Below are 24,590 nucleotides of genomic sequence, written 5' to 3' on the forward strand. Positions count from 1 at the left end.
TGCAGTTTTTTATAAATAAGAAGATTTATAGATGAAATAAAATTTTCATATTATTTCATACTGCTTTCTGTCCAAAGCTTATTTTGGGGTTTCCGCATTATGAGCACACTACAACGGAACTAATAGAACAAACAAATGAATAAAGGCATAATCGATGCATCAATGAAGCAAGAATATTGGATTTGAATTCTAAACTGGAGTATTTAACATAGCCTGTTAATTTCCTAACATGCATCCCTCATCAAAATTTTGTACAAAATTGTAGAGACTGACAAAACACTTACTGTAGTAGCAGAGGGTAGGGATAATATTCAAAATGCCAAATCTAAAATAATTCCATATTTCTCTCTACCACATCTACTAAATATACAGTTCTCTACACCAGCCAGCTTCCAGCTTCTGTGGCTTCTTACATCTGCAAAGAGAATACTATCGTTAAGTGTAGGTTGATGAAAATATATGGCAAATATGGAGAAATTGTTGCTCAAAACGAATATTTACCTTCAGAAACTTTGCTGGGCTTTCCCTCCTTTTTAAGAAAGAGAAAATATATACTAACAACATTGTTTGGTTAGCAGCACTCTTGGCCTCATTAACCTCTAACTTTGTGACTAGGAAGACAAGAACTCGGCTTTGGTTCCGAACCTTGATTTAATCTCACTGGATTCCTCAATAGCTTCTGTGACACCCGATCAGCTAAAACTAGATGTGAGTCATATAATTCTTCTTTTGAACCATGCAAAACAGGGCGTTCAACCTTGTTTCTACGGTTGCCATTATCCCGTGGAACGGATTCCAGGGACAAATGAGCTTGAATAAGTCCTCGAAATATATCAGGTTTATGCTCCTGAGAGCCATTTCCACGTGCAGGAAAGGCATTCAGGGGCATTGCTAACATACCACCGCCTTCATGCAAATTGTTCAAATGGAATTGTTGAATTGCACCGAGGTTGCCTCCACCTGGAGGAGTCGAAGCACCAGATGCAGCACGAGGGCTTGATATTGGAGATGGTGATAATCTTCCATTAATGTGCTGTGGAGATCGTGAACACGAACGAGGACTTGCAACTGGAGGTACAGCACATGGGTTGTTTCTAGCCATATACGCATCTCTGCTGAACCATGAGAATGAGAATCAGTTAGAGACTGATCAGGGGAAACTGAATACAACATCAGACTCTAATTTATTATATCGATTATGGTGTCGAGCAATGAGCTTTATGCAAGACCTCGTAATGGTGACAATCTCTTCCCATAAAGATACACAATAAGACACAATAGTCACTCTTATACTCCCTCTGTTCCATGTTAATAGAGTCATTTTACTACTTTGGGGAAGTTCCAAGTTAATTGAATCATTTCTATTTTTGGCAAAGAGTAACCATCTCTCTTACTTTATTCTCTCTTCATCTCTCTTACTTTATTCACTATCCACTTAACACACTATTCTTAAACTCCGTGCCGAAAAGAAACGCCTCTATTAACAAGGAATGGAGGGAGTACTACTCATCCTACTGAATAGATGTTAGGCAAGATATGATAGCAATTGGTTGACATGCTCATTCAGGATATATTGAGCACTGACTACCACCACTTCAATTTTCAGTTCTTCTCGCATAAGTAGCATAACCCCTATAACCATTTAATATCTATAAAAAACCCAGCTGCCAAAAAGACTTGAGGGTAAAATAGCAAAACACAAAAATCATGTTTTGACTGACAATCAGAATTTCAGCAACTAATGTAGAGTTGTAGACTCAGAATGCTACAGCACAAAGTACACCATTTATGCATACCATAGTAAAAGTTGCATTTAACATCGTAAAATGTCATGTTCAAGTGTGTGCGTGTGCGCATGAGTGAGTGAGAGAGAGAGATACCTAAATCCAGGAACACTTTTTCGGGTTTTAGAATGACCAGCAGCTCCCGAGGAGTCCAAACAAGGTGGTGTTCTGGAATGTCCAAAGCCCTACATAAAGGTAGTAACACTTTTTTTGTTATGTCACCTTAATCGAAAAAAATCTCCAGATACTAATTACTAAATGAAAAATAAGATGCACATAACCATATAATGATCGGAAATCAATGCAAAAGTTGTTCTTAAACTCTACTGGTGACAGCTCAGCATGCCATCCTAAGACTTTTCTCGATTAAATCATTAAAAAGTCTCTAATGGAATGTACAGTCTTGAAGGAAATCATATACTCCAGTGCAAGATGGAAGAGATATATACACTGGAGAAATTTTAGAAAAGGGAGGATACCAGTGCTCTGACTTCATGTGTGAGTGCAGGTATTGACTCCATAGGATCAGCAGTCAGAACAGGTCTCTCCAGAGAAACAGAATTTTTAACAAAAGGATGCTCCAGGAGTTGAGCTGCTGTAGGACGATGAGATGGATTACGCTGCAAACACTGTTTCACAAAACTCCTCCCATCTTCTGAGAGGTGATTGGGGATTTCTGGAAGTTCCTTGCTATTTCCAATCTTAAACATAGCTGCAACCTTCAGGAAGAATACGGAAGATATCACTATCATTATTTTTTAAAGCAGATTCTTGTAGTACATGTAACAATGATGCAACAGTAACATGTCAAAATTGCAAGGACATAAAGTTACCCCTTCGTAATGACTCCAAGGTGGTTTTGTTGTAGCCATTTCCAGAACTGTGCATCCAAGGCTCCATATATCCACCGCTAGGTTAGAACCACTAGTATTCTTTATGACCTGTATATTAATACAGTAACTAGAATTGGCTGAGATGGGTCTAAACAACTAAAACTACTGAATCATCTTTCACAAACCTCAGGTGCCATCCAGTATGGGCTTCCCTTAAACGACAATGGACAGGATTGCCCAGTTATCTGCAAATAATAGATTTGATTTAGATTTAGACAAACTAAACGAGATAAACAGCCTTTTCTTTATTTATTGAGTATTGCATAATTATTATTACTGTTCCAAATTTACTGTAGGACAATGGTGAATACTAAATAATTAACACAGACAGTCATCTATTGAGGGGCTATGTTCATGAAATAACCTTTATATTTTGTTAGGAAGTAAAAACAATAATGACGTTAAGTTACACAAGAACCATCCAGACAGCCCCAAATTAATAACAAGATAAAATTAAATCGAACCGGTAGCTTAAGTCATGTCGCAAATGGAAACCATCGAATAAAGTGCAAGTGTTTACATGTTTCGCCATCCCAAAATCTGCCAATTTTACCCGCCCATTAGGGTCGACAAGAATATTTGCTCCTTTTATGTCCCTGACCAAATAAATATAAATCCAATCAGCACACAGAAAATCCCCAACGTGCCCAACTTAGGTGTTGAACAAGAAACCAAGGGATAATATTAATTTAAGTCTAAGCTACCTATGAATTGTGTTTTTGCCATGCAAATAAGCCAGCCCCGATAATATCTGTTGGGTATAACTTCTGATTGCTGCTTCACCCAACTGCCCATACTCTTGGAGAATTTTGTAGATAGAACCACCGGACACAAACTCAAGGTATATATAGAGTTTGTCATCTACCTGAAGAAAGAGATGACATCAAATGGAAGTCAAAAGATCTCATTTCCAGAACTATAAAATCCTTCATTTAATTATATGTTAACAAGGAAATATATGCATGAAAATGGTAGGAAAGCAACACGAAATTAATTATTAACTAAGTTCAGAAAAATGCTTGCCATATATCATCCAGAGAGCATGAATTATTAATCCAAGAAGATATGATATTTTCAAAACTTATCCTGTATATTTCAAATACAAACATATGAACTGCAAGATGAGACAAAACAACAATGGAAACTTTTCTCCACAAAGTATTTTAATCCAAACATATAACCAGGCCAATCTTCTATGAGTTTCCGATAAAGAAATAAATAGCAATAACCGACGATAAAAAAAGACTTACTGTCTCAGATCCATAATATTGCACAATGTTTGGATGGTGGAGGCGACTTAAGAGTGCAATTTCCTGCAAGAATTACCCAGTTATGGAACAGAGAGTTAGCAATATGGCAATAGAAAAAATGTATCATAAATCTGATACATGCTATTTCAGTAGATGTCATTTTATCTTTCTAAGTAAGAGCTCCAAAAGTTCCCCCATTGCTTTTTATAGTAAGAAGAGTTGAAAAACCTCACCTGTCCAAGTTGCTGAGCAGATTCCCTTGACTTAGCATCATCAGAGAACAACGTGACCTCCTTCATTGCACACATCTCACCACTTTCACTGCAGCCCAGGGAACAAGAAAAGTGAACTTCAAGTGGTAATTGGTGAAGCAAAAAATTAGGTAAATTATTAAAGCACACATAGTGATGCAAAGCCATTAGATGTTTATTAGGTACATAACAGAATCTATTAAAAGCACATTCAGAATTATGGCGCTCTAGTTGGGAAAACAAAACTGTTACTCTGCCGATCCCACTATTTATGGAACATTTCTTTTGGGCACGAATATTTAGGAGATTTGTAGGGTAATGTAAAGTGGAGTGGGACTATATATTATTTAAAGTTGTGTGAGTAATAAAAATGTCTTAAAAAGGAAATGAGCCATGTTATTTAGGATGGCTTAAAAATGAATACGTGCCATGACTAATGGGACTGAGGGAGTATTAGGTACGCTTCATAGAGAAGTGCTATGCATATTATGCAATGTCATATTGCTATTACAGTATTAATATAATGATTAAAGATCAGTTACCTATTAAAACCCAGATAAACATGTCCAAACGTTCCTCTACCAAGTAGCCGTCCTTTCTTCCATCGTGAACCTGGGCTTGGAGGATTTTCAGTCCTACAAGGACTGCGCATAATCCTTGGAGAAGTTCCTGCTGAATACGATGGAGTGACTGAGGAAGCATTAGAACTTGTTATTGGAGGAAGAGGAAGCCGATGGCTCTGCTGCCTTCCATCTTCAAGCCATGCTGTAGGTGACTCAGCTGATGCCCCCCCAGCACAAGGATGCAGAGGCGTCACTGGACCACTGTGTATTCTTGAGCTGGGACCAGGGCTCGTCATTCTTGGGCTAGGTAATGGTGAACATTCAGGGCTGCACCTGCTGTTTGGCCAAAAGAGCTGGCATGTTCCATCTCCTACAAAAGAGCTGTGCCCTGAATTGTGAACAGAACTCGGACTTGAGCCATGCCCAGATCCTAGCAAAGACAAATCTGCATATGGCTTTCCTAGCCAGACACCACCATTCATGAGAGGCTCGTGACAAAATCCCCTAATTGGACTTCTAGAAGGACTCGACATTGAGCTGTTTGGTACACTTAGATTAGGAACTTGTAAACGGGCAACTTTAGCATCTACATGCCTCTTCTTAGGTGATGCAGGGCTAGTTTGACAATGCAGCAAATTATCAGCTGGTGGCGACATCTCTTTTGAACTCTTTTTTTTGGCAAAGGGGAATTGATCCTTTTGCTTCAATCTATTTCAGCGATAACATAGTTCAGTTAGAGGGAAGATACATAATAAGTGTTTCATATTAAAGAAGCAGTTTAGTAAATAAATATTGTCAAACAAACTCACCCAGAAGGACTAGCTGCATCAGATTTAATCACACTCTCATAGTCTGAAGCTTCAGGGCTTAGGAGGCGTGACTCAGATGGATCATCAGTATCACTGGAACTGTCACTACAACTAGAAGCAGTTGCCAGGTCCTTTTCGCCAACTTCAGCACGTTTTCCAATTTTTCCATGCCCAGGTTTGGGAAGGGGATGTAAGACTGTGGATTTGGAAACTCTATCAGCTGATGGTCCATTTAATGCCCTGTCCCCAGAATCAGTACGATAGATGTTAGTGAAATGGCTCCCCGGAAGGGGAAGTGGTTGCGCCTGGGGCCTTTCACCAAAGCTCTGACAACGTGATACTTGTTGCGACGGGGATGGAGACTGTGAATCTGCTCCCAATACCTTCTGTGAGGTAGTATTACTGCTTTGTCTACGAGGACCCCCAGATCTAATGCATTTCCTGCTCAATGAATCAATGAAACTTTCTACATTTGATTTCTTCTTCACGTCTTTGGAAGATTTCCCCCACCATGTAGGCATAGTTAATATTCAACAATAACTTCCAATCCTGAAGCAGTAACTTCCTTGGATTGAACAAACTTGGCACAGAAAAGGCTTCTTTATAGGTCAAATACATATACAATGCATCTTTAATTGTTGGTTACAAATACATGTACTGCTACAAACCTGCAATCAGAAACTGATGCATGAGTTTCAAGGAATTGTCTCGCAGATGCATGAAATGTCTGGAAAAAGCATTTACGATTTTCACGGATTTGGTAAAACCCTTTAATAGTACGGATAGTTTGCATTTAATGCAGTACTAAAAGAGATTTATTTAATAACCTTTTGCATTATAAAGACGTCACGACAAAAATGTAAGCAAACTATCTTCATAATCCAACATGGCGGTGAATATATAGGCTACTTTAATAAGAACCCCAAATATTATCAGAATATTTTGGTGGTCTAGATTACAGCTTTCTTTTTACTGGATTTATTGGACAAAGTCACAAAAGTATACTGATCCATATGTTCACCAAATCAGGTGTCCAGTTTCTAGATCTTAACATCACAAATTTCCAGTTAATGGGACTTTCTAAAGCCGGTGCATATTCTTAAGTATCTAGAGTATTAGTATATGGTATACTAAGCACAACTCTTCAATCATTGCATATGAACAGGGTATGCAATTTTAGAACTATTTATTCACAAGTTGAAATCCAATTTTCTGGATCACATTAGAGAAAATATATAAAATCAGATGACACATGGTTCACGTCTTAGTGCACTGGACATGTGAAATAATTAGCATTCTCCACCAAGACCACAAATATACTTGATCCTCGTAAATGCCTCGCCATTAAAAAAATAGATGTGATCACTAAGGTAACACTACAAAACAATTTCAAAGATCCTTCATTAACGCGTAACGCACTAAATAACAACAATATCCAAAAACTAAACGCAAAATGCTCCTAAATAATTGAGGTTCTTAAGATCCTGGTGCCAACATAGAACTTGACAAGATATTTAAACCCGCACCAGTATATGATTCCAGAATCGGATGAACAATAGACTAAAACTTGATTATTTAGAGTAGTTAAGAAACAATTGGGGCTAAATGTCGGCTTAGTAAATAGTACTATTTGCAAGCTTTTATGCAACTCATAGACCCTTCATTTCATCGAATCGAAGCTAAAAATGAATTCTTACATAATCAATCAACTCGAGAGCGCCAAAACGTCTCAATAGAAAAATGCAACCAGAAAGGAAAAGTAAAAACGCACAACCCTAACACAAAAATCAGTGCTTGTGATACTGAAATGGGATTGGCAGGAGGTTGTGAATTTATAAGATTAAAATATGGGTGATACGCGGCGAATCACAGTATGAATTCACATAATTTGAGAAGAATCAAGTGAAATGCAAACCCTAATTAATTGCAACTGCACTCACCGGAGGGAGGGACAGGACGAACCGGACCAAATATTTTGTCCGTGCTCACAGAGTCAGACGCTTACTAAAGAGTTGCAGAGAGATATTTTTAGAGAGCGAAAGTGTACGGTCTTGTTGAAAATACATGACTGTATTACACTAAAATCTAATGGTCAAAATATAATTTTACTTGAATAATTAATACTCCCTCCGCCATCAATAGCAATCACAGTTTAACCGGGCACGGGTTTTAAGAAATGTAAAGAAAAGTTAGTTGAACAAGTTAGTGGAATGTGAGACCCACTTTTTTATATTTATTTTATAATAAAATGTGCGTGAAGTGAGTTAGTAGAATGTGGGACCTACTACTATTTATAGTGAAAATGAAGTGTGACTCTTAATTGGGGACATACCGAAATGAAAAAGTGAGACTTTTAATAGGGGACGGAGGGAGTAATTAGAGCATCCACTATAGGTGGACAAGTTTTGGTGGACAACTTTTTTTTTTTTGTCCATAGCCCCATTTTATTTGTCCACAGCCCCAAAAAAAAGTGTCCGCAGCAATAGTGAACACTTTTTGGTGGACAACTTTCACTTTATTTTTCTTGTTGTATTTTTTAATTCAATTTTACAATTAAAATTATCGGACTAAAAATAATTAAAGAACGAGACAATAAATAATAAAATTACAAAGTGCGATGAGACCAAATATTCGTTGTATTCATGGATACCGGAAAATTACACAACGAACATTTAAAAAAAAAACATACAAAAACAAATAAAAACACCGCCACCATCTACTCGGTGGCGGAATCGGAAACATCGGCCTCATCTTCGTCGCCCACTCCCCCCGGCGCGCCGCCCCTGCCCCCGTCGCCCCTGGACCAGTCAGCCCCAGCTCCTCTCTGATCCAACACATCAGCTCATAGTATATCGACTTGGTGATCGGGTCGGTGGCCGACTCGTAGAAACGGCAGTTATCTTGCAGTTGTTTCATCAACTGCACATTCAGGTTCCTGTTCAAGACCACATGAGCCCCATGGTCCACGGACTGAGCTCCAGAAGGCGCCTGCGCGCCCCGCGATCCAGACGCGGCCGCCGAGTAGCGGGAGGAACCTGCAGACATCCGGGCGCTGCGGATACTGGCCTTCTGCCCCGGAGGGCGTGAGCGCCTGGTGTGTGTATCAGAGGGCTCCTCCACTTGGGCGTCGTTGAGGTCGATTGAGTGTCCACCGCTGCTGTAGTTCCCGGCTCTGTTGCGTCTGTTGCGCTTCGCCGCGTGACCCTCGGTCTCCTCTGCGCAGATGGCCTTGAATTTCGGGCAGTTCTCGAGCACGCGGAACTCCTCCCACTGGGTGAACTTAGGCTTGTATAGCGCGTTGTATTGGGACACGGAGAGAGCCTTCACGTCGGCTTCGTTGCGGCCACTCTCAGCGTTGATAAGGTTGTTGCCGTAGATGCCCGCGAACTTCCTGGTGGGTGTCAGAATCCTCCCAAACTTTTTCCGGATCTGTTCCGCGTCACGCGGTTTGGCGCCTCTCGGCTTGAACTCATTGTAGGTCAACAAAACGCGCTTCCAAAAGCCAATCTCGGTCTGATCGGTGCCAACACAGGGGTCGGATGTGACGGCATCCCATGCCCTCGCTACAGCAATCGACTCGTCTTTGGTGTAGTGCACGGCCCGACTTGTTACCGGCGAATCGCTACCGCCGCTGCCATCCCCACCGCCGTCGCCGCCGGCCCTCCCCCCACCGCCGTCGCCGCCGCCTCTCCCCCCACCACCGTTGCCGCCGCCCCTCCTACCACCGTCGTCGCCGCCTCTCCCACCACCGCCGTCGCCGCCAGATCTCGTCGGCGGGGTCTCCGGAAGGCCCGGACTCATCATCCACATCATCTGTTCCAGTGTGAACCTATCGAAATCAGACAAGGGAGTCTGGGTGCGCTGGAAAGAGTGAGAAGGGGTATCCGGCCGCGGATGGTTGGGCGAGTCCATAGTGGGTCGATAATCTCCAAACGCCGAACGACCCAAATTCCTCTGATGAGAAGATTGAGCCCGATATTGGCTTTGTTGCCATGGCGGGGATGTCGGTGACCACGACTGGAATGGAGGGGGACTGGGACTCGATCCCCGGGGGGTGGGACTCGATCCCCACAGCTGAGATGGCTGGGAAGAAGGATAGTATCCATAACCCGATTCTTCCGTGCCGGGTGAATTTTCGTCTCTCCCATGCATCTCGGTAAAATCTAGGGTTGTGAAATTGGGGGTGGAGTGAAAATGGGTGTGGAGTGGAAGACAAATTGGTGGATATTTATTTAAATAAGTCAATAAATTAAATAAAAATTCGAAATTAAAAAAAAAAAAAGGGAAACCGGCGGTCCGCCGCGGCGGTGTCGCCGCGCAATAGGTAGGCGCGGCGGCCGCCGCTTTTCTCTCTCCAGCGGCCCGTCCTCGCCGCAAAGCCGGCGATACCCCTTCCGCCCCAACAAATTCGTCCGCCCCCAGGGCGGACTCCTTCCCCCCTATACACCGCCGCGGCGCCGCCGGGAAGGGGGCGGCCGGCCCTATAGTGGATGCCCTTAGTAGTAGTAGTTTCATAGGAGATATGCCCGTTTCGCCTTTCCGGCCATATAAAGCAAATCCAAACTCTTTTTGTAATATATGTACATCAATCTGTAATTTTTAATAATCATTTAAACCTAATTCAAATTAATTTTTAATATATGTCACGTTAAATACTAGTTCTACTTTAAGCATTTATATCGAACCCAACGCAAAAAAAAAAATTACTACTAGCAATTAATATTATAACTAATATTAATAACATAAAATGAATTTTATCCACAAATAATGTATACAATACTTTGAAATAAATAGTAGATGAATTTTATTCGACTATTAAGCAGATTATAATTATATGCCCAGCCCATTAACCACAAATAAATACTCCCTCCGTCCCAGTAAATATGAAATATTTGGTTTCGGCACAGAATTTTATGCAAGTGTTGTCTTGTGAGTTAATGAAAAGAGATTAAAGTAAGAGAGAGGGAAAAGTAGAGAGTATGATGTTTCCATTTTAGGAAACGTTTCATTTTTAGTGAGACAAAAACGTTGTATTTCTAATGGGACAGATGGAGTGCTGCATAAACCTAAACCTAGGTTAGAGCATTAGCAATGGAAGGGCCCTCCCGGAGGGCCCTTCTTTTTTTATTATTTCCACATCATCAGTTTTTAAGAGGGCCTATCTCCCCACAATGGAAGGGCCCTTCCATAGGGCCTTCCCATTTCCACTTCATTTCCACATCATCATTTATTTTGTTTTAATTTTGAAGCACTTTTATGTCTTAATTATGTTGTCAAATTAAATAATTTTAAATGCAAAAAAATTTTAATACGCAAATCGTCGTTGTATTGCAAGATTGGAAAATAGAATACAACGAGATTAAAAAAAAACCTACATGGAAAAGAAAAAAAAAACACACAAAGGAAGAACAATAAATTCGAGCCTAGGGTTCGGCGTCGGGATCGTCGTCGAAATTAAGACCCATCTGTTTCTTCATCCGATTGATAGTTTTCCAGATGTCCATCTTCACACGATCATCCGGTTCTTCTCGATACAGCTTGTAGAACTTAAGCAGTTGAGCGTATCCGGCAATCCGTATTTCACCCTCCGCGTCCCCACCGGTCGACTGAGAGGCGCTCCCCTGAGACTTCCCCTTCCCCTTCGCCTTTGCCGCTGCCTTCGCCGCCTTCACTCCCATTGGGCGCCGAGGAGTGGGCTGAACAACCTCAACTGACTCGGATAAGTCGATTGGGGTCGGACCGCTGCCGCTGAAACTCCCCGATTGAACGAGCTTTGTTCTCCCCGAGCCCGTCGCCAATGCCGCCTCCATTCCCGCCTGAAATTTTTCATGATCCTTCAGTTTAATGTAGACGTCCCAATGTTGGAACCCGGCGGTGCTGACGGTCAAGGTGAATTGGTGGAGCGATAAATCCCGCACGTCGTCGTAGCTCATACCGCTCGACATCATTCTGCAATTGTTCTCGTATAGGCCATGAAACTTGCCAATTTGGAACATGACACGCTCGAAGTGCTTGCGAAGCTCCGGCGCCTTGTGAGACGGTGCCCCGCGAGGCTTCACTCCCTCCTCATTGTATCGTTGCGCAATACGGGTCCAGAAGCCAAGCTTCCGCCGGTTGTTCGACACAACCGCATCCTCGCCGATATCGATCCAAACCCTTGCCAGAGCAAGCGTCTCAGCTGGCGTATAATTTGATCGTGGCCTTCTACCCTTCGGAGTAGGCTCCGAAGGCGCCTCCGGGTCGAGCGGCCGTCCCCTTCGCCTTCGCCTTCCCCTTCCCCTTCCCCTTCTCCTTCTCAGTCCCTTTTGGAGGTGATGGGTGCATCTCCTCGACTTCATACTCTTCCGTACTGAAGCTCGGATCTGTGACTGGAACAGTTGTAGATCCGTGAGTGTCGGGTGTAGAACTCAGCATCTCTGGCCGGTACACCGCGTCCCCATAATTCGGGTCGATTCCTCTTCCGATGCTCCAGTGGAATGCCTGCGGGGTAATTGGCCGACCGGCACCGACAAAAGTGCTCCCGGAGATTTGAGGGAAGGCCACGGGTTGGTTCCCGGAAAGAAAAGGAGTGAATCCTCCACCGAATATGTTGCCTCCGGGAACTTGGTTGAAGTAGGGGTTTTGCAGAGTGGGTGGAGTTTGGGATACGGGTGGAATTTGGCTTCCGCCCGTGTATTGGCTTCCGTCGCCGGACATGTGAGGAGAGTTGCCGGAATCCATTTGTGTAGAGAGAGGAGGTGTAGAGTGAAAAGAAAGTAGTCAAAGTGTTGGAAAGTGGAGGAATGGTGTGAAAGTGATGGGAAATGGAGATATATATAGAAACAAATAAAAAAACGAAAAAAAAAAAAATAGAAGCAAGGGCCGACCGACGGCCCTTCCTCCACAATGGAGGGCCGATCGGAAGGCCCTTCTCGTCGGCCAAGGCCGATACATCAGCCATATGGGGGGAGGTAGGATGGGGAGTGCATCGGCCCCTCCTCCACAATGAGGGGCCGACGGTGGCCGATGGGGAAGGCCCTCCCATCGGCCACCCATTGCTAATGGCCTTAAAATAGGTGTGAACTGCTGAACTTGTTCCTCTTCCTTTGTCGTTTTCTTTCTCCGCTTCAGACAATATCTTCCGCCAACTATTCTTCATAAATCACTAAATAAGGTACGTCTTCTTGCCTCTATACGAAAATAAACAGGATTTATTCCGCCAGCCCCTACCCAATTTTTTCTTCCTTTTTTCTATTTATAAATTTTTTGAAATTTCGGAAAATCTAGTTTATCCTCACCAAATTAGGGACGTAGAAGATTAAATTTTAAGTTGCAGAAATGGCTTCCCGCATTGAGGAAGAAGAAGATAAATGGAGTATCCAATATAAATAAAATATTAATTGTTATAATTGTTTAATTATTAAATTTAAGGTTAGGTCTCGGTAAACGTACAAAACTCTGACATAAAGGTGTGCCTATAAATAAACTTCTAGTACTACTAGTTTTAATAGGAGTTAATATTATCTCTATTGAGCAGTTTAAAGTACTCGTGGGTGCGTTTGGTATCGATGTTGGGTTTATCATGGAATAGTGCAAACATAGGTTAATAGATAAAAAATTGCACATGACAACTATTTGAACGGGTGTTTGGTATATCTTACATTTTTTAATAGTCTGGTGTTTGGTACACGTAGTCAGGATCCCCTTTTTCGAAAATGACTAAGTTATCCTTAGGGTTTGGTGATATTTCCATCTATACCCTCATTGTGAACAAAACCCCAATTTATCATTTTATCTCTCTCAGCGCCGCAGTCGAACTTTCTCAAATTTACAATTGCAGAAGAAAATGCAATCCAGCCAAGAGTGGTGACCATCTCCTTTGGATTATCTCTCCCGTTGAAGCTCGGTCTCAAGAATTTACCAGGTTGTCCGATTGAACCCACTCTTACTTTGTCACTTTTCTTCTTATATTTGCTACAACTCATGTGTGGTTCTACCATGACTTTATTCGAACATACACGGCGCTAAGTTTCGTTCATGATCTAGTATTTGAGTTCTTCTGTCCATTAATTTTTCATTATTCCCTTTTGTAGTGATATCAATATAAATTTGTCTTTACGGTCCCAGAATATATATTTTGATTTCATCTCTAGTTTATACCCAATGTGAACTTATTGACATGTTTCTTACATTAACCTATAGCTGCGAGTTGATTAAGGTGCTGCTCCGATTTTATTTTTTTTTGTTTTGTTGTTGTTATGTTTGCCTGTATGAATGCCAGCTACACACAAGGCCATGTCTCATTTTCGTCGAACAATGCCCAATGGAAGTTTGAGCCAGGGCAATCCGAGTAAGTTGCGACATACAAACTATGCCTTTTCATTTTACTAGGACATGTGGTGAACCTTCAAATCACCCAAAACTTATGCATAACTTTTGTGTAGGACCTGTAGGTGCAGTCCAGTATCGGAGGCCTCGCTTACGGAGGGTAGACAGATCACGCCGGAGCTGGTCGGATAGGGAAGAGCTTGCGCTTATAGCAGCGATGAAGGAGTTAGTTGCGACTGGTTGGAAAGCAGACAATGGCTTTAGAGGTGGCTATCTGAACAAAGTGGAGGAATACCTACTCCATGATTTTCCTACCACCGATTTGAGGGCCCAGCCTCATATTCAGTCTAAGATAACAGCTTGGAAGAAGAGCTACAATGCCCTCTGTATTATTCTCGAACGTAGTGGGGTCGGGTTTAATGTCCACAATGACTTCAAGATTGACTGCAGTGATGAGCAGTGGGATCATATCATTAATGTCAGTTTGGATTTCTTCCTAATTTTTTTGTAATTACATGATGCATAGTTCATAGTGATGCTTACTACTCTTGTTCACAGGGAGATAGTAGTTTCAAAGGCATGAGGACTAAAGCATGGCCCCTTTTGGAGGATTGGAGGTTGATATTTGGAAAGGACAGGGCTTGTGGTGAACCTGCTGAGGATATGGAGGAGGCTAGGAGATCGCGTGGAGTATCAGAGACTGATGATGCTAGCCGTGGCTACAACAGTGACTATAATGCCACATTTGATGAGAACTCTCCCGAGATGCCAATTGGTTACAATGAAGCAACTGACCATGGTGAGGACAGCACAACACAGACTGCATCTATCCCAACCTCCAATCCCAAACGAGCTGCTCGAAAGCGGAAAAATTCAGACGACAGTGATGGACTACTTCAGCTGCTCGAGAAACTCCATACTGAGACAAACTCTCGTCTAGATAATTTGTCTAACAGGATTGGCTACGAGATTGACATTGGTAAATCAAGGCAGGCAGTGTTTGAGCAGCTCAGTGGCATTTCTAGGCTCTCCGATCGGGATAGGTATGATTTGTGCGACATAATTGGCAAAGAAAATACTAGGTTGGAGATCTTCATGGGTATACCACCAGAAAAGAAGGCAGGATATGTGTACCGCGTTCTTGAGAAGGAGAATGCGATGTGAAATCCATTCAGCTGGAAATGGATTGAGTAGCATGGGATTTTTGTGCAGGGACCTAACATCAGACTAATTAATATATTTGTTTTTGTGGGCATTTTGTGTAGGAATGGACATCTAAGGCTGATATGGTTTTTTTTGGCTTTGTTGTGAATTTATCCGACATCAAACTCTATCACTTTATGTCGGTTAGTTATATGTTAGAGGTTCCTGCAGTTATGTTATGTCAAAACAATATTGGTTTTGTACACCATTATCAAAGCCTTCATTTTGATTATTATTTTGTTGTTTCTGTTACCATATTGTAAAGATTATCATGGAACAATGTTTTCATTTGATGATTTTCTTTTGATGATTTTCTTTACTGGGAACCACATACAGATTTTCAAAATAAAAGGAACTCTTAAACTCATTTCCTTGCTAATAGTTTTTCAGTGAAACATCTTTTCTTTAATTAGCAAAAGCCATTTGTCTAAAACATCTTTTTTTTAGTTGACAAGATTCTAATTACAATAGCAAAAGCCATCATTTTTACGGTCCTTTTTGTTGATTACTTTAGCATAGGAGTACCTTGTAATATTACTTACAAATGTTATTGTTAATTTCAACAACAATTCAAAGTGATTTAAAAAAAGTAATCAAAATAAAAATTATCAATAAAAGAAATATACGTAGTTTTACTAAAATTGCGCCTCTCTTTTCTCCCAAAACTAGTCTACAGTTTTCTTCATATCCAAAGTAGAGCATCGGAGTTCTCCTCCTGTCCCCCTAAATTCATTCTTCTCCATTACTAAATTTCCTCTCCGTTTAACAGCAAGACAGAAATCGTCGAGCCTACACACACAATTGCCACTTTAAATTCAACACAAAATGTAGTTCATAATCTGTGGCTACATATTTTGTTTTACAACTCGAACATACACGAGTTTCACTTCAATATTCAACACAAAATATGGTTCATAAAATTGTGGCTATAACTACTACGACAAGGAGATGTACCAGCCTAGAACATAGATAAAAACAAATACATAGAAACAACTAAAACAAGAACAGAAAATGCATAGCCACACAAAATACTCATCTCCTGTGGATTGTCATGCCTCCTTACTTATTCTGTGCCCGCAACCACATCGGAGGGCTATACGACACCGAGAAGCTACCATTAGGGGAAGATAATGGGAGGGATGGTTTGGGCAGTGGGCGAGACGACATGACTGTTTTCTGTTGGCGAACTAATTCACCACCGGGGCTCACTTCGTAGAAGTGATCAACCTTTTCATTGCTTGATTGCATGTCCCACGGGATGTCATCTTCGTCAAATAACTTACGTCGAGCAGGGGTGACATGCACAATTTGAGTTTCTCCATCATGGGTGGTGATGGGGGAGTCAGATATGTTGATCACGGTGTGCCCCTTCAATTCTTTCATCTTCTTGAACCCAAATATCATCGTCAACTCATCGTAAGCCGGTTCACCATTCTGGTAATAAGCTGCTGCCAACGGGTTCATCTATTCCGACAATATTAGAACAAATATTAGTAATTGTCATGCGAATGAGAACAAATGATTATAATAACAAAATTTGAGGTTACCTTCATGAGAGGCTCCAAGTGATGATCAACTACCACCATCGAGTTTTCATCAGAGTTCCATAGAGTACCTTGCACGTCAAGGACGGTATTGAACGTTGTGTACCGAAGTTCTAGAAAATGCAGTCGATCATACAATTCCTCCCAGTTGAATGCATAGCCAAGCTCCTCCTCAATGAAAACTTGTGCCTCCACAAAGAAATAGCGTGGGAAAACGGTGCCGTCCCACCCGTGTTTCTTTTTCAGCCTCATCAACGTCTGAACTAGAGTGGAGTCAAGTGTTGGAGTCCACTTTGCAGTGTAAAGGAATGAACTTTGGTGAGGGATGGGGAGAACCATGTTTAGGTAAATAAGCAAAAGACTAAAGCTATGGAGTTGTGTTGTTCGATTGCAAGGAGTGATCCCTTTTATTGACATTGTTTATAGGGTTATTAATAATGTGTCTTGAAGGCCAACTACCAATGAGATAGGGGATGATTACTTTTAATAAGTGCTCGTAACTATTTACTAGGATTTGGTTGTTGTGGCAATTATAATTGACAAGATATATGTACAATTTGGCTCTATTGTGCCGTTTGAACTCTGAAAAAATCCATGACATAAATGTGATGTGGAATTTGTAAATTGGAAGATTTATTGCAGCTGCATAACACTCCCTCCGTTTCCAAAAGAAATGCATCGTCTAACTTTGGACAGGCAAAGTATGGTTCTTCTCTGTCTGTCTATGATAGATATTTGATCAATTTCAATGGCTTTAACTTGCAACACCTCAAATAATACTTCATCCGTCCTTTAAGAATATGCACACCTTAAGCCCCGTGCCGACCCCAAAGTGCATATTCTTTGGGGACGGGGGGGGTGTAGTAATTTTTCATTTTTAGTACTAGTATTTTTGTTAAATAAATCTAACATTGTTTAGTAAAATTTAATAGTACTCCATGTATAAAAGCGGATATATATCCAATTAACTTTTCTTAATCGTATTTGTTGTGTAAGCTTCTTAAATTCTAATACAGATTCAATTTATTGCAGTAGTTGGCAATGACATATATCTCTTGCTATTCTATTTTGCCTAGCATTCTATTTTATTGCAGTAGTGAGTAGGTGCATGATATATACTAGAAATCCAGCTGGTTCAAGAGATATTCAAGAGTGAATGGGGTGAAAATTTCACTAATTTCAGCAGTTTCCCTCGTCCTCGGTATTTTGCAATGGAGATGTCTGTTACATATATTTTAGGATGTACATACAGAAACAGATTTTTCATAATCTACTATCAATCTTGAAATATAATCGTAGTCAAACACTTTTCCAAAGTAATCAACTAATCAAGTGGTTCATTACACATTGAATCACAAAAAAGGAATACAAAGTAGTTTGAAGACCATCTGAAGCAAGCAACAACCAATATCAGACATAGACATAAGCATTACACGATCTTATCATACGGAATTACAATAGCTTCCCTACAATTACACCCAATAGAAACAATACGATCCCCATAAAGGACCCCAGGTGGTTGACATTTCCTAGACACTTGTAGAAGTAACGACCAACATGATTCACAATTTTCCCCGCACACAACACTCGCATCTGTCCTCTCCCACAACGCCAAAATGGAACACTATCAGCTGTATCAGTTCCCGCCTCCATTAGCCTAATCATAAGAGGAATAAGAATAACATATCATATTTATTTGTGCAAACACAATGCAAATAATCCAAGTAATAGGATTGTCAATAAGCACTAACATGTAACCACATAGAATTTGCCATCTCATCTCGCATTTGTGTCCACTCAGTTGAAGGTTCAACGTTACCAACATACTCAACATCCTGGTTGTCCTCCTCCAAGGGGATGGTATCGGGTATAGCGTCGAGCTCACGTTCGATAGGGTCATCGGTCATCTCTGCTCGGATGAAATTATGGAGAAGGATGCAAGCCATAATTAGTCGGATTTGGATCTTAATTGGGTAAAATGATGCACTGCGAAGGATTCCCCATCGCATTTTTAAAACAGCGAAGGCACGTTCAATTACGTTGCGTGCCTTCGTATGTCTTAAATTAAACAACTCAATAGCATTTTGGGGGCGTTGTGACCCGACTGCCCACTCCTTGAGATGGTAGCGCACACCCTTGTATGGTGTCAAAAAACCCTCACTGTTAGCATACCCGTTGTCGCACAAATAATAATTGCCTGCAGGAATTTCGAAAGTAATTTCCATTTTATTGAGCTACACTTAAAAAAATTGAAATCTAATGAAATATATTTTTGATGCAGAAGTGCAGCCCTAACCTTTTGGGACCTTCAAGCCATATTCTCTACTAACAGCGTCCTTAAGTACTCGTGAATCCCCAGCTGAACCTTCCCATCCGGGTAAGGCATAAATGAAGCGCATTTGCCTGTCACAAGCAGCAAGAGTGTTGGTAGCTATCTGCCCTTTCCTCGTCCTATACCGAGGCTTGTCCGTATTGCTCACTAGGACGTTGATATAAGTCCCATCCAAAGCACCGATGCAACCCTAATATGCATTAATAAAACACAAAATTTGAATGTCTTCAAATAAGTAAACAAAATGTATTGCATATGGGATATGGTAACAAAGTGGCAGTTTTATTTTTGAAATATACCTTGAAATGCTTCCACCTAGAATCAGTTGAGTCATCTGTTACGGGGTCGGGCTTAGCCAAAAAATTTTTGTAAATGTCTAATAATGCGCGTAAAACAGCATGGACGTACTTGGAAACCGTATAACCAGACCTCATAAAATCAAACCGGACAATCCGAGATTTTTTGTGGTGTGCAAGTATTCCCAGAAACATAGCTACTTGTTCCTCAACTGTCACAAATCTTCCATCCCTCATCCCCCCCAACTCCTTCAAGAGTTTACACAACTTACCAAATGTGTTTCTATCCATTCGCAGATTATCAAAGCAATCAACATCACAAACACGTACTAGTCGATTCAAATGTTTAACTTGGGCAGGCATTTTATCAACGAGAGAGTAAGGTCGTGTGAAACGGCCCTGCTGACGACGACCAAGCTGGCGCCTTTTTAAATATAGGTGGATGATTATAATCATTTGAATACGAAGAAGAGAGAGTATGCCTTCAAGCTCAAGGATTATTTCAGCGGTTGTGCAAACATTTCGCGCCATCAAACTAGAACAAAAACACCAAATTGTTTTTAGCTTATACTACAAAAATATAGGCTAAATCTTGAACCACCAGAACAGTTGCGTGTTTCACATAGGAGAGACCTACATCCCAGGAACCGAAAACACAAAAAATTCAAGCAAGATAATAAATTTTTATCATTATTAAAACCTTTCTACAGTACAGATCTACAAACATTTGACACATACCAAACACATTCAAGCCAAATAAACATAAAAAATTCAAGTCAAATCCATTAGAAAGAAAATAACAGTAGCCTCTACTTCACAGGTTAATCAAAAATACCAATCCATTTTTCTACAAATGTCGTAGAGCATTTTGTCTAATTTGAACACAACACATGTGCATTTCATATAAAAAAAATACTAATCCAATTTCTACGAATTTCATATAGCTTTTTGTCTAATTACACACAACGCATGTAGATTTCAAGAAAACGTATACCAATCCAATTTACCTCCAACCGCTGTAGCTACGAGCTGGAATCGAAGATGAAAACGTTGTGATAGTATCAGTAGCCACGCACGACTACCAAGCAATTTTGAAACCGGAGACGTCCAGCGATTTGTGGATTTTCACAGATGCAGCTGAAGCCCTCTCCCTCGCTGAAGCCCTCTCGCCGAAGTCCTCTTCTTCGATGAAGCCCTCTCCCTCTCCCTCGATGAAGCCCTCTCTCAGATGTAAAATGAATTTCAAAATGGTTTCAAAGAGGGGTAAGAATGAACCCCACCAATTAATTGGCACAACTCCCAGAGCATGTTAAAGTATCGGTGGTTGAAATCGCGATTATTATCATAGGAAATTGAGTGAACAGTGGCGGGTCTTTTTAAAAAAAACGGGTCAATTAGTTTATTGTCTGGGCTACCAAATGCTATGTTAATTATGGATAATAATCTGTATCCATGTTTAACGCGGATACCAAGCGTTGGAAAGTGGAGGAATGGTGTGAAAGTGATGGGAAATGGAGATGGTGTGAGAGAGGAGGTGTAGAGTGAAAAGAAAGTAGTCAAAGTGTTGGAAAGTGGAGGAATGGTGTGAAAGTGATGGGAAATGGAGATATATATAGAAACAAATAAAAAAACGAAAAAAAAAAAATAGAAGCAAGGGCCGACCGACGGCCCTTCCTCCACAATGGAGGGCCGATCGGAAGGCCCTTCTCGTCGGCCAAGGCCGATACATCGGCCATATGGGGGGAGGTGGGATGGGGCGTGCATCGGCCCCTCCTCCACAATGAGGGGCCGACGGTGGCCGATGGGGAAGGCCCTCCCATCGGCCACCCATTGCTAATGGCCTTAAAATAGGCGTGAACTGCTGAACTTGTTCCTCTTCCTTTGTCGTTTTCTTTCTCCGCTTCAGACAATATCTTCCGCCAACTATTCTTCATAAATCACTAAATAAGGTACGTCTTCTTGCCTCTATACGAAAATAAACAGGATTTATTCCGCCAGCCCCTACCCAATTTTTTCTTCCTTTTTTCTATTTATAAATTTTTTGAAATTTCGGAAAATCTAGTTTATCCTCACCAAATTAGGGACGTAGAAGATTAAATTTTAAGTTGCAGAAATGGCTTCCCGCATTGAGGAAGAAGAAGATAAATGGAGTATCCAATATAAATAAAATATTAATTGTTATAATTGTTTAATTATTAAATTTAAGGTTAGGTCTCGGTAAACGTACAAAACTCTGACATAAAGGTGTGCCTATAAATAAACTTCTAGTACTACTAGTTTTAATAGGAGTTAATATTATCTCTATTGAGCAGTTTAAAGTACTCGTAGTATTTAGCTTTAGAATGTTTTTATATTGTTAATTTGAATTTTTTAATTCTTCCTTTACCTTTTAATTTTAATACAGTTATACAAAAATTATACTCCATTTTTCATCATATTTATAAAAATCCGAGGATAAGAAAATGAAGGTGAAATTTAATTTTTAATCCAATTGCAGTTTTTTTTTCTTTCATATTTTATGAAAATTTGAGAATAAGAAAATGAATGTGTGATAATGAAACTTTTTCATTTTTTTGGATTAGGCCAAATATTACTTATTACTCAAAAAATGTTAACATATGTATGCAATTTTCAATTTTTGTGATTGTGATTTTTTACATGCTATTATCTCCATTTATACTTTATTATGTGCTTCCATTTATACATGTTATAAAAATGGAACCAAAATTCTATTTTTATGGAGTAGTTTTATAATAAAATCTACACAAAATGAGCTAATATAATAAATGGTCCATTAACAAAATTACTAAATCAAATGAAACATTCACAATAGAAAAATGGAACATACAAGATTTTTTTTAAAAAAAACTTATTTTTAACTATATAAAATATACTTCCTCCTTCCCACCATAATCGAGTCACTTCTTTTGGCACAAGATTTTAGAAATTAATATTTAAAAAGCTAAAGTAGAGAATAAAGTATGACAGAGAGAAAAGTAGAGGAGTGAAAATAATAAAGTATGGGGAAATTAATTACTATAAGAGAAGAGATTTTTTTTACTTAAAATGGAAATGACTCATTATGTTAGGATATATCTCAAAAGGGAATGTGACTTGCTTATAGTGGGACGGAAGGATTATATAGTAAGTCCCTCCTTGAAAAAATTTCTGCATCCGCCATTGTAATCATGCATATGTATACAATCGATATTGAACTTACTTTTCAGGTTTTGTGATATATTTTTCACAATATGAAGCGGTTAAAACAATGAGTCTTGTCTCCTATAGATGGAAGAACATGTGGCGTTCCCTCCCCGGCCTCCGCTTCCACTTCCGTCCCGCCACCACCCCCTTCCGCATCCACTTGGAAGATTTTACCATCCACTCTAGCTTTGTTTCCCAGTTGCTATTTCACCGTGACGCCGCAGCCGCCGTCCACGACTTCCACCTCTTATTCGACGGCCCTACCCCCAATCCACAATATCCATGCGGAGTTGACAGGGAATTCTTGGAGGAATGCGTGCTCTACGCCATCAATCACGGCCTTCAATCTCTCCGCCTCCACTGGCCCACCTACCGCAAACTCAGGCTTCCGCCAGCGTTTCTCACCTGCAACACGCTACGGGAGCTCGAGATCAGGGATTTGTTCTGCCCGGTTAAACTACCTGGACGCTTGTCCTTACCTAATTTGAAAACCCTTCATCTCCACACCCTCTTTTTGGTCTTCGACGATCATCACCATAGGATGGACCCCTTTTCCGGCCTCCCACAGCTGGAGAAGCTTACTCTCATCAATTTATCGTGTGATGGCCTTGTTATTATAAAGGCTCCAAAGCTTAGAGTTCTTGAAATCCAGGATTATTATTTAAAAGTGAAAGAGATCTCTGCTCCATTGCTTACCTCATTTAGATACGAGTCTGATATTGCTTGGGAATGTGCAAAGGTGAATTTCCCAATGTTGGAACAAGTCTATTTAGACATTCATGACACTTGTTACCATCATCACGATAACAACTTTGTTATGATGCTTCACCAATTTGGGCATGCCACCACAGTTTCATTCACTGTGGACACTCTGCAGGTACATTTCTCTCTCTCCTCATATACATTTACTAATAACTAGTGTGTTGCTTATATTTATGTTTGGGTTGTTTGAAACGGATAGATTCTCCAATGCAAATTTGGTTCTTTTGAGCAAACTCCTACTCCATTTCCCAACTAGTATTAACCCCCGTGCTATGCACGAGACATAAGATTTTTCATATAATGAATATTAATACCAATGAAACTGTAGGAAATAAGAATTCATAACAATAGAAAGATTTACAAAATCAAATATATGCTTATCTTGTCCCACTCTAAATCAATAATTTACTTATTCCTAAATCAAATATTTCAAATTCAGTCAACAATTTTATACAATTAGCACTCGTGCTATGCACGAGACAAAAGATTTTCAAGTAATGAAGATATAATAACAGCTAAATATATTAAAATAAAGAATATAAAATAAATAATATAAAAACATATTTACAAATAAGAATATAAAGTAATTATAAAGAATATACATAACATTATAAACAACAACAAAAAGAAATTTGTATATCTATCAAGATACTGTAAATGAACCCATACATATTCAGCATATCATTTTATACAATTTTAATAGTATCTACTATCTAACATGAGTGCAGTAATATTAAATAAAAATTTGTCCCCTGAAAGAAATGAGACTTCTATTCAATGACGGAGAGAGTATTTATTATTATTATTATTATCCTACATGACACCAAATTATCATCCATTCATCTCAATATATTTATTTTTAAAAATATAAATTAATAGTATTAAACTTGTGTTGTCGTAACATTTATATGTCACATACATTTATCATATACTCCCTCCATCCTCTAAAAATAAAATTTTTTGAAATGACATAAACTTTAATGCAAATTTGGTAAAGAAGAGAGATAGAAAGAAAAATGTTTTAGTGGAAAATGAGTCCAACATGAGAGAGAAACTGACCTTAATTTTTGTTAATGGTCATTGCATACGACATAGCCAAAAAAAATTGTCGTCGTTGGAATCTGAATAGCAAGTTAGCAACTTCGAATCATATGGTATTAAAGACATTCGAGGAATCAAACACTTTATGGCCAATTTTATGGTCACCCAATATTTGACCCTCCAAAGTATGATTACCTAACCGTGTAATTATCATTATATATACACTTCAAAAAAAGAAAAAAAGAAATGTACTACAAATACGATTAATAATTTTATCGTACAAATAATTATATCTACAAATATCCATTACAACAATTTAATTATACCACAAGTTGATTTACAAATCAATAA

At 39.9% G+C, this 24,590-nt stretch overlaps 4 protein-coding genes across 6 annotated transcripts; 2 read left to right on the forward strand and 2 right to left on the reverse strand.

Annotated features, from left to right (window-relative positions):
* Nucleotides 1-155: 155 nt before the first annotated feature.
* LOC125214566 (mitogen-activated protein kinase kinase kinase YODA) lies at nucleotides 156-7,626 on the reverse strand. 3 transcript variants are annotated; one of them, XM_048115649.2, is made up of 13 exons: nucleotides 7,491-7,626; nucleotides 5,551-6,218; nucleotides 4,721-5,449; nucleotides 4,161-4,248; nucleotides 3,928-3,990; nucleotides 3,382-3,542; nucleotides 3,198-3,273; nucleotides 2,803-2,862; nucleotides 2,618-2,725; nucleotides 2,264-2,503; nucleotides 1,881-1,969; nucleotides 502-1,112; nucleotides 156-415 (listed from the first exon to the last, which is right to left on the reverse strand). In XM_048115649.2, exons 2-12 carry the CDS (start codon nucleotides 6,069-6,071, stop codon nucleotides 593-595), a joined length of 2,655 nt encoding a protein of 884 aa, XP_047971606.1. In that variant the 5' UTR covers nucleotides 6,072-6,218; nucleotides 7,491-7,626; the 3' UTR covers nucleotides 156-415; nucleotides 502-592. The 3 variants fall into 3 exon arrangements, with proteins under 3 accessions (XP_047971606.1, XP_047971605.1, XP_088925058.1); XM_048115648.2 differs by having other exon boundaries at nucleotides 502-1,115; XM_089068932.1 differs by lacking the exon at nucleotides 7,491-7,626 and adding an exon at nucleotides 7,248-7,411 and having other exon boundaries at nucleotides 502-1,115.
* A 5,699-nt stretch (nucleotides 7,627-13,325) lies between these two features.
* LOC125220057 (uncharacterized protein At2g29880-like) lies at nucleotides 13,326-15,295 on the forward strand. The gene is made up of 4 exons (XM_089067767.1): nucleotides 13,326-13,453; nucleotides 13,811-13,879; nucleotides 13,974-14,335; nucleotides 14,416-15,295. The coding sequence occupies exons 2-4, from the start codon at nucleotides 13,825-13,827 to the stop codon at nucleotides 15,019-15,021; spliced, it is 1,023 nt and encodes a 340-aa protein (XP_088923893.1). The 5' UTR covers nucleotides 13,326-13,453; nucleotides 13,811-13,824; the 3' UTR covers nucleotides 15,022-15,295.
* A 2,626-nt stretch (nucleotides 15,296-17,921) lies between these two features.
* On the reverse strand, nucleotides 17,922-20,788 carry LOC125198263 (protein ANTAGONIST OF LIKE HETEROCHROMATIN PROTEIN 1-like). The gene is made up of 5 exons (XM_048096646.2): nucleotides 20,240-20,788; nucleotides 19,236-19,767; nucleotides 18,901-19,126; nucleotides 18,356-18,801; nucleotides 17,922-18,261 (listed from the first exon to the last, which is right to left on the reverse strand). The coding sequence occupies exons 2-5, from the start codon at nucleotides 19,761-19,763 to the stop codon at nucleotides 18,241-18,243; spliced, it is 1,221 nt and encodes a 406-aa protein (XP_047952603.2). The 5' UTR covers nucleotides 19,764-19,767; nucleotides 20,240-20,788; the 3' UTR covers nucleotides 17,922-18,240.
* A 1,712-nt stretch (nucleotides 20,789-22,500) lies between these two features.
* On the forward strand, nucleotides 22,501-23,454 carry LOC125200411 (putative FBD-associated F-box protein At5g56560). The gene is made up of 2 exons (XM_048098055.2): nucleotides 22,501-23,313; nucleotides 23,398-23,454. Exons 1-2 carry the CDS (start codon nucleotides 22,501-22,503, stop codon nucleotides 23,452-23,454), a joined length of 870 nt encoding a protein of 289 aa, XP_047954012.2.
* Nucleotides 23,455-24,590: the final 1,136 nt, after the last annotated feature.

The sequence above is a fragment of the Salvia hispanica genome, chromosome 3 (genome assembly GCF_029641045.1).
Source record: "Salvia hispanica isolate PSC_SH4W2 chromosome 3, Shi_PSC_v1, whole genome shotgun sequence".
Classification (NCBI taxonomy): Eukaryota; Viridiplantae; Streptophyta; class Magnoliopsida; order Lamiales; family Lamiaceae; genus Salvia; species Salvia hispanica.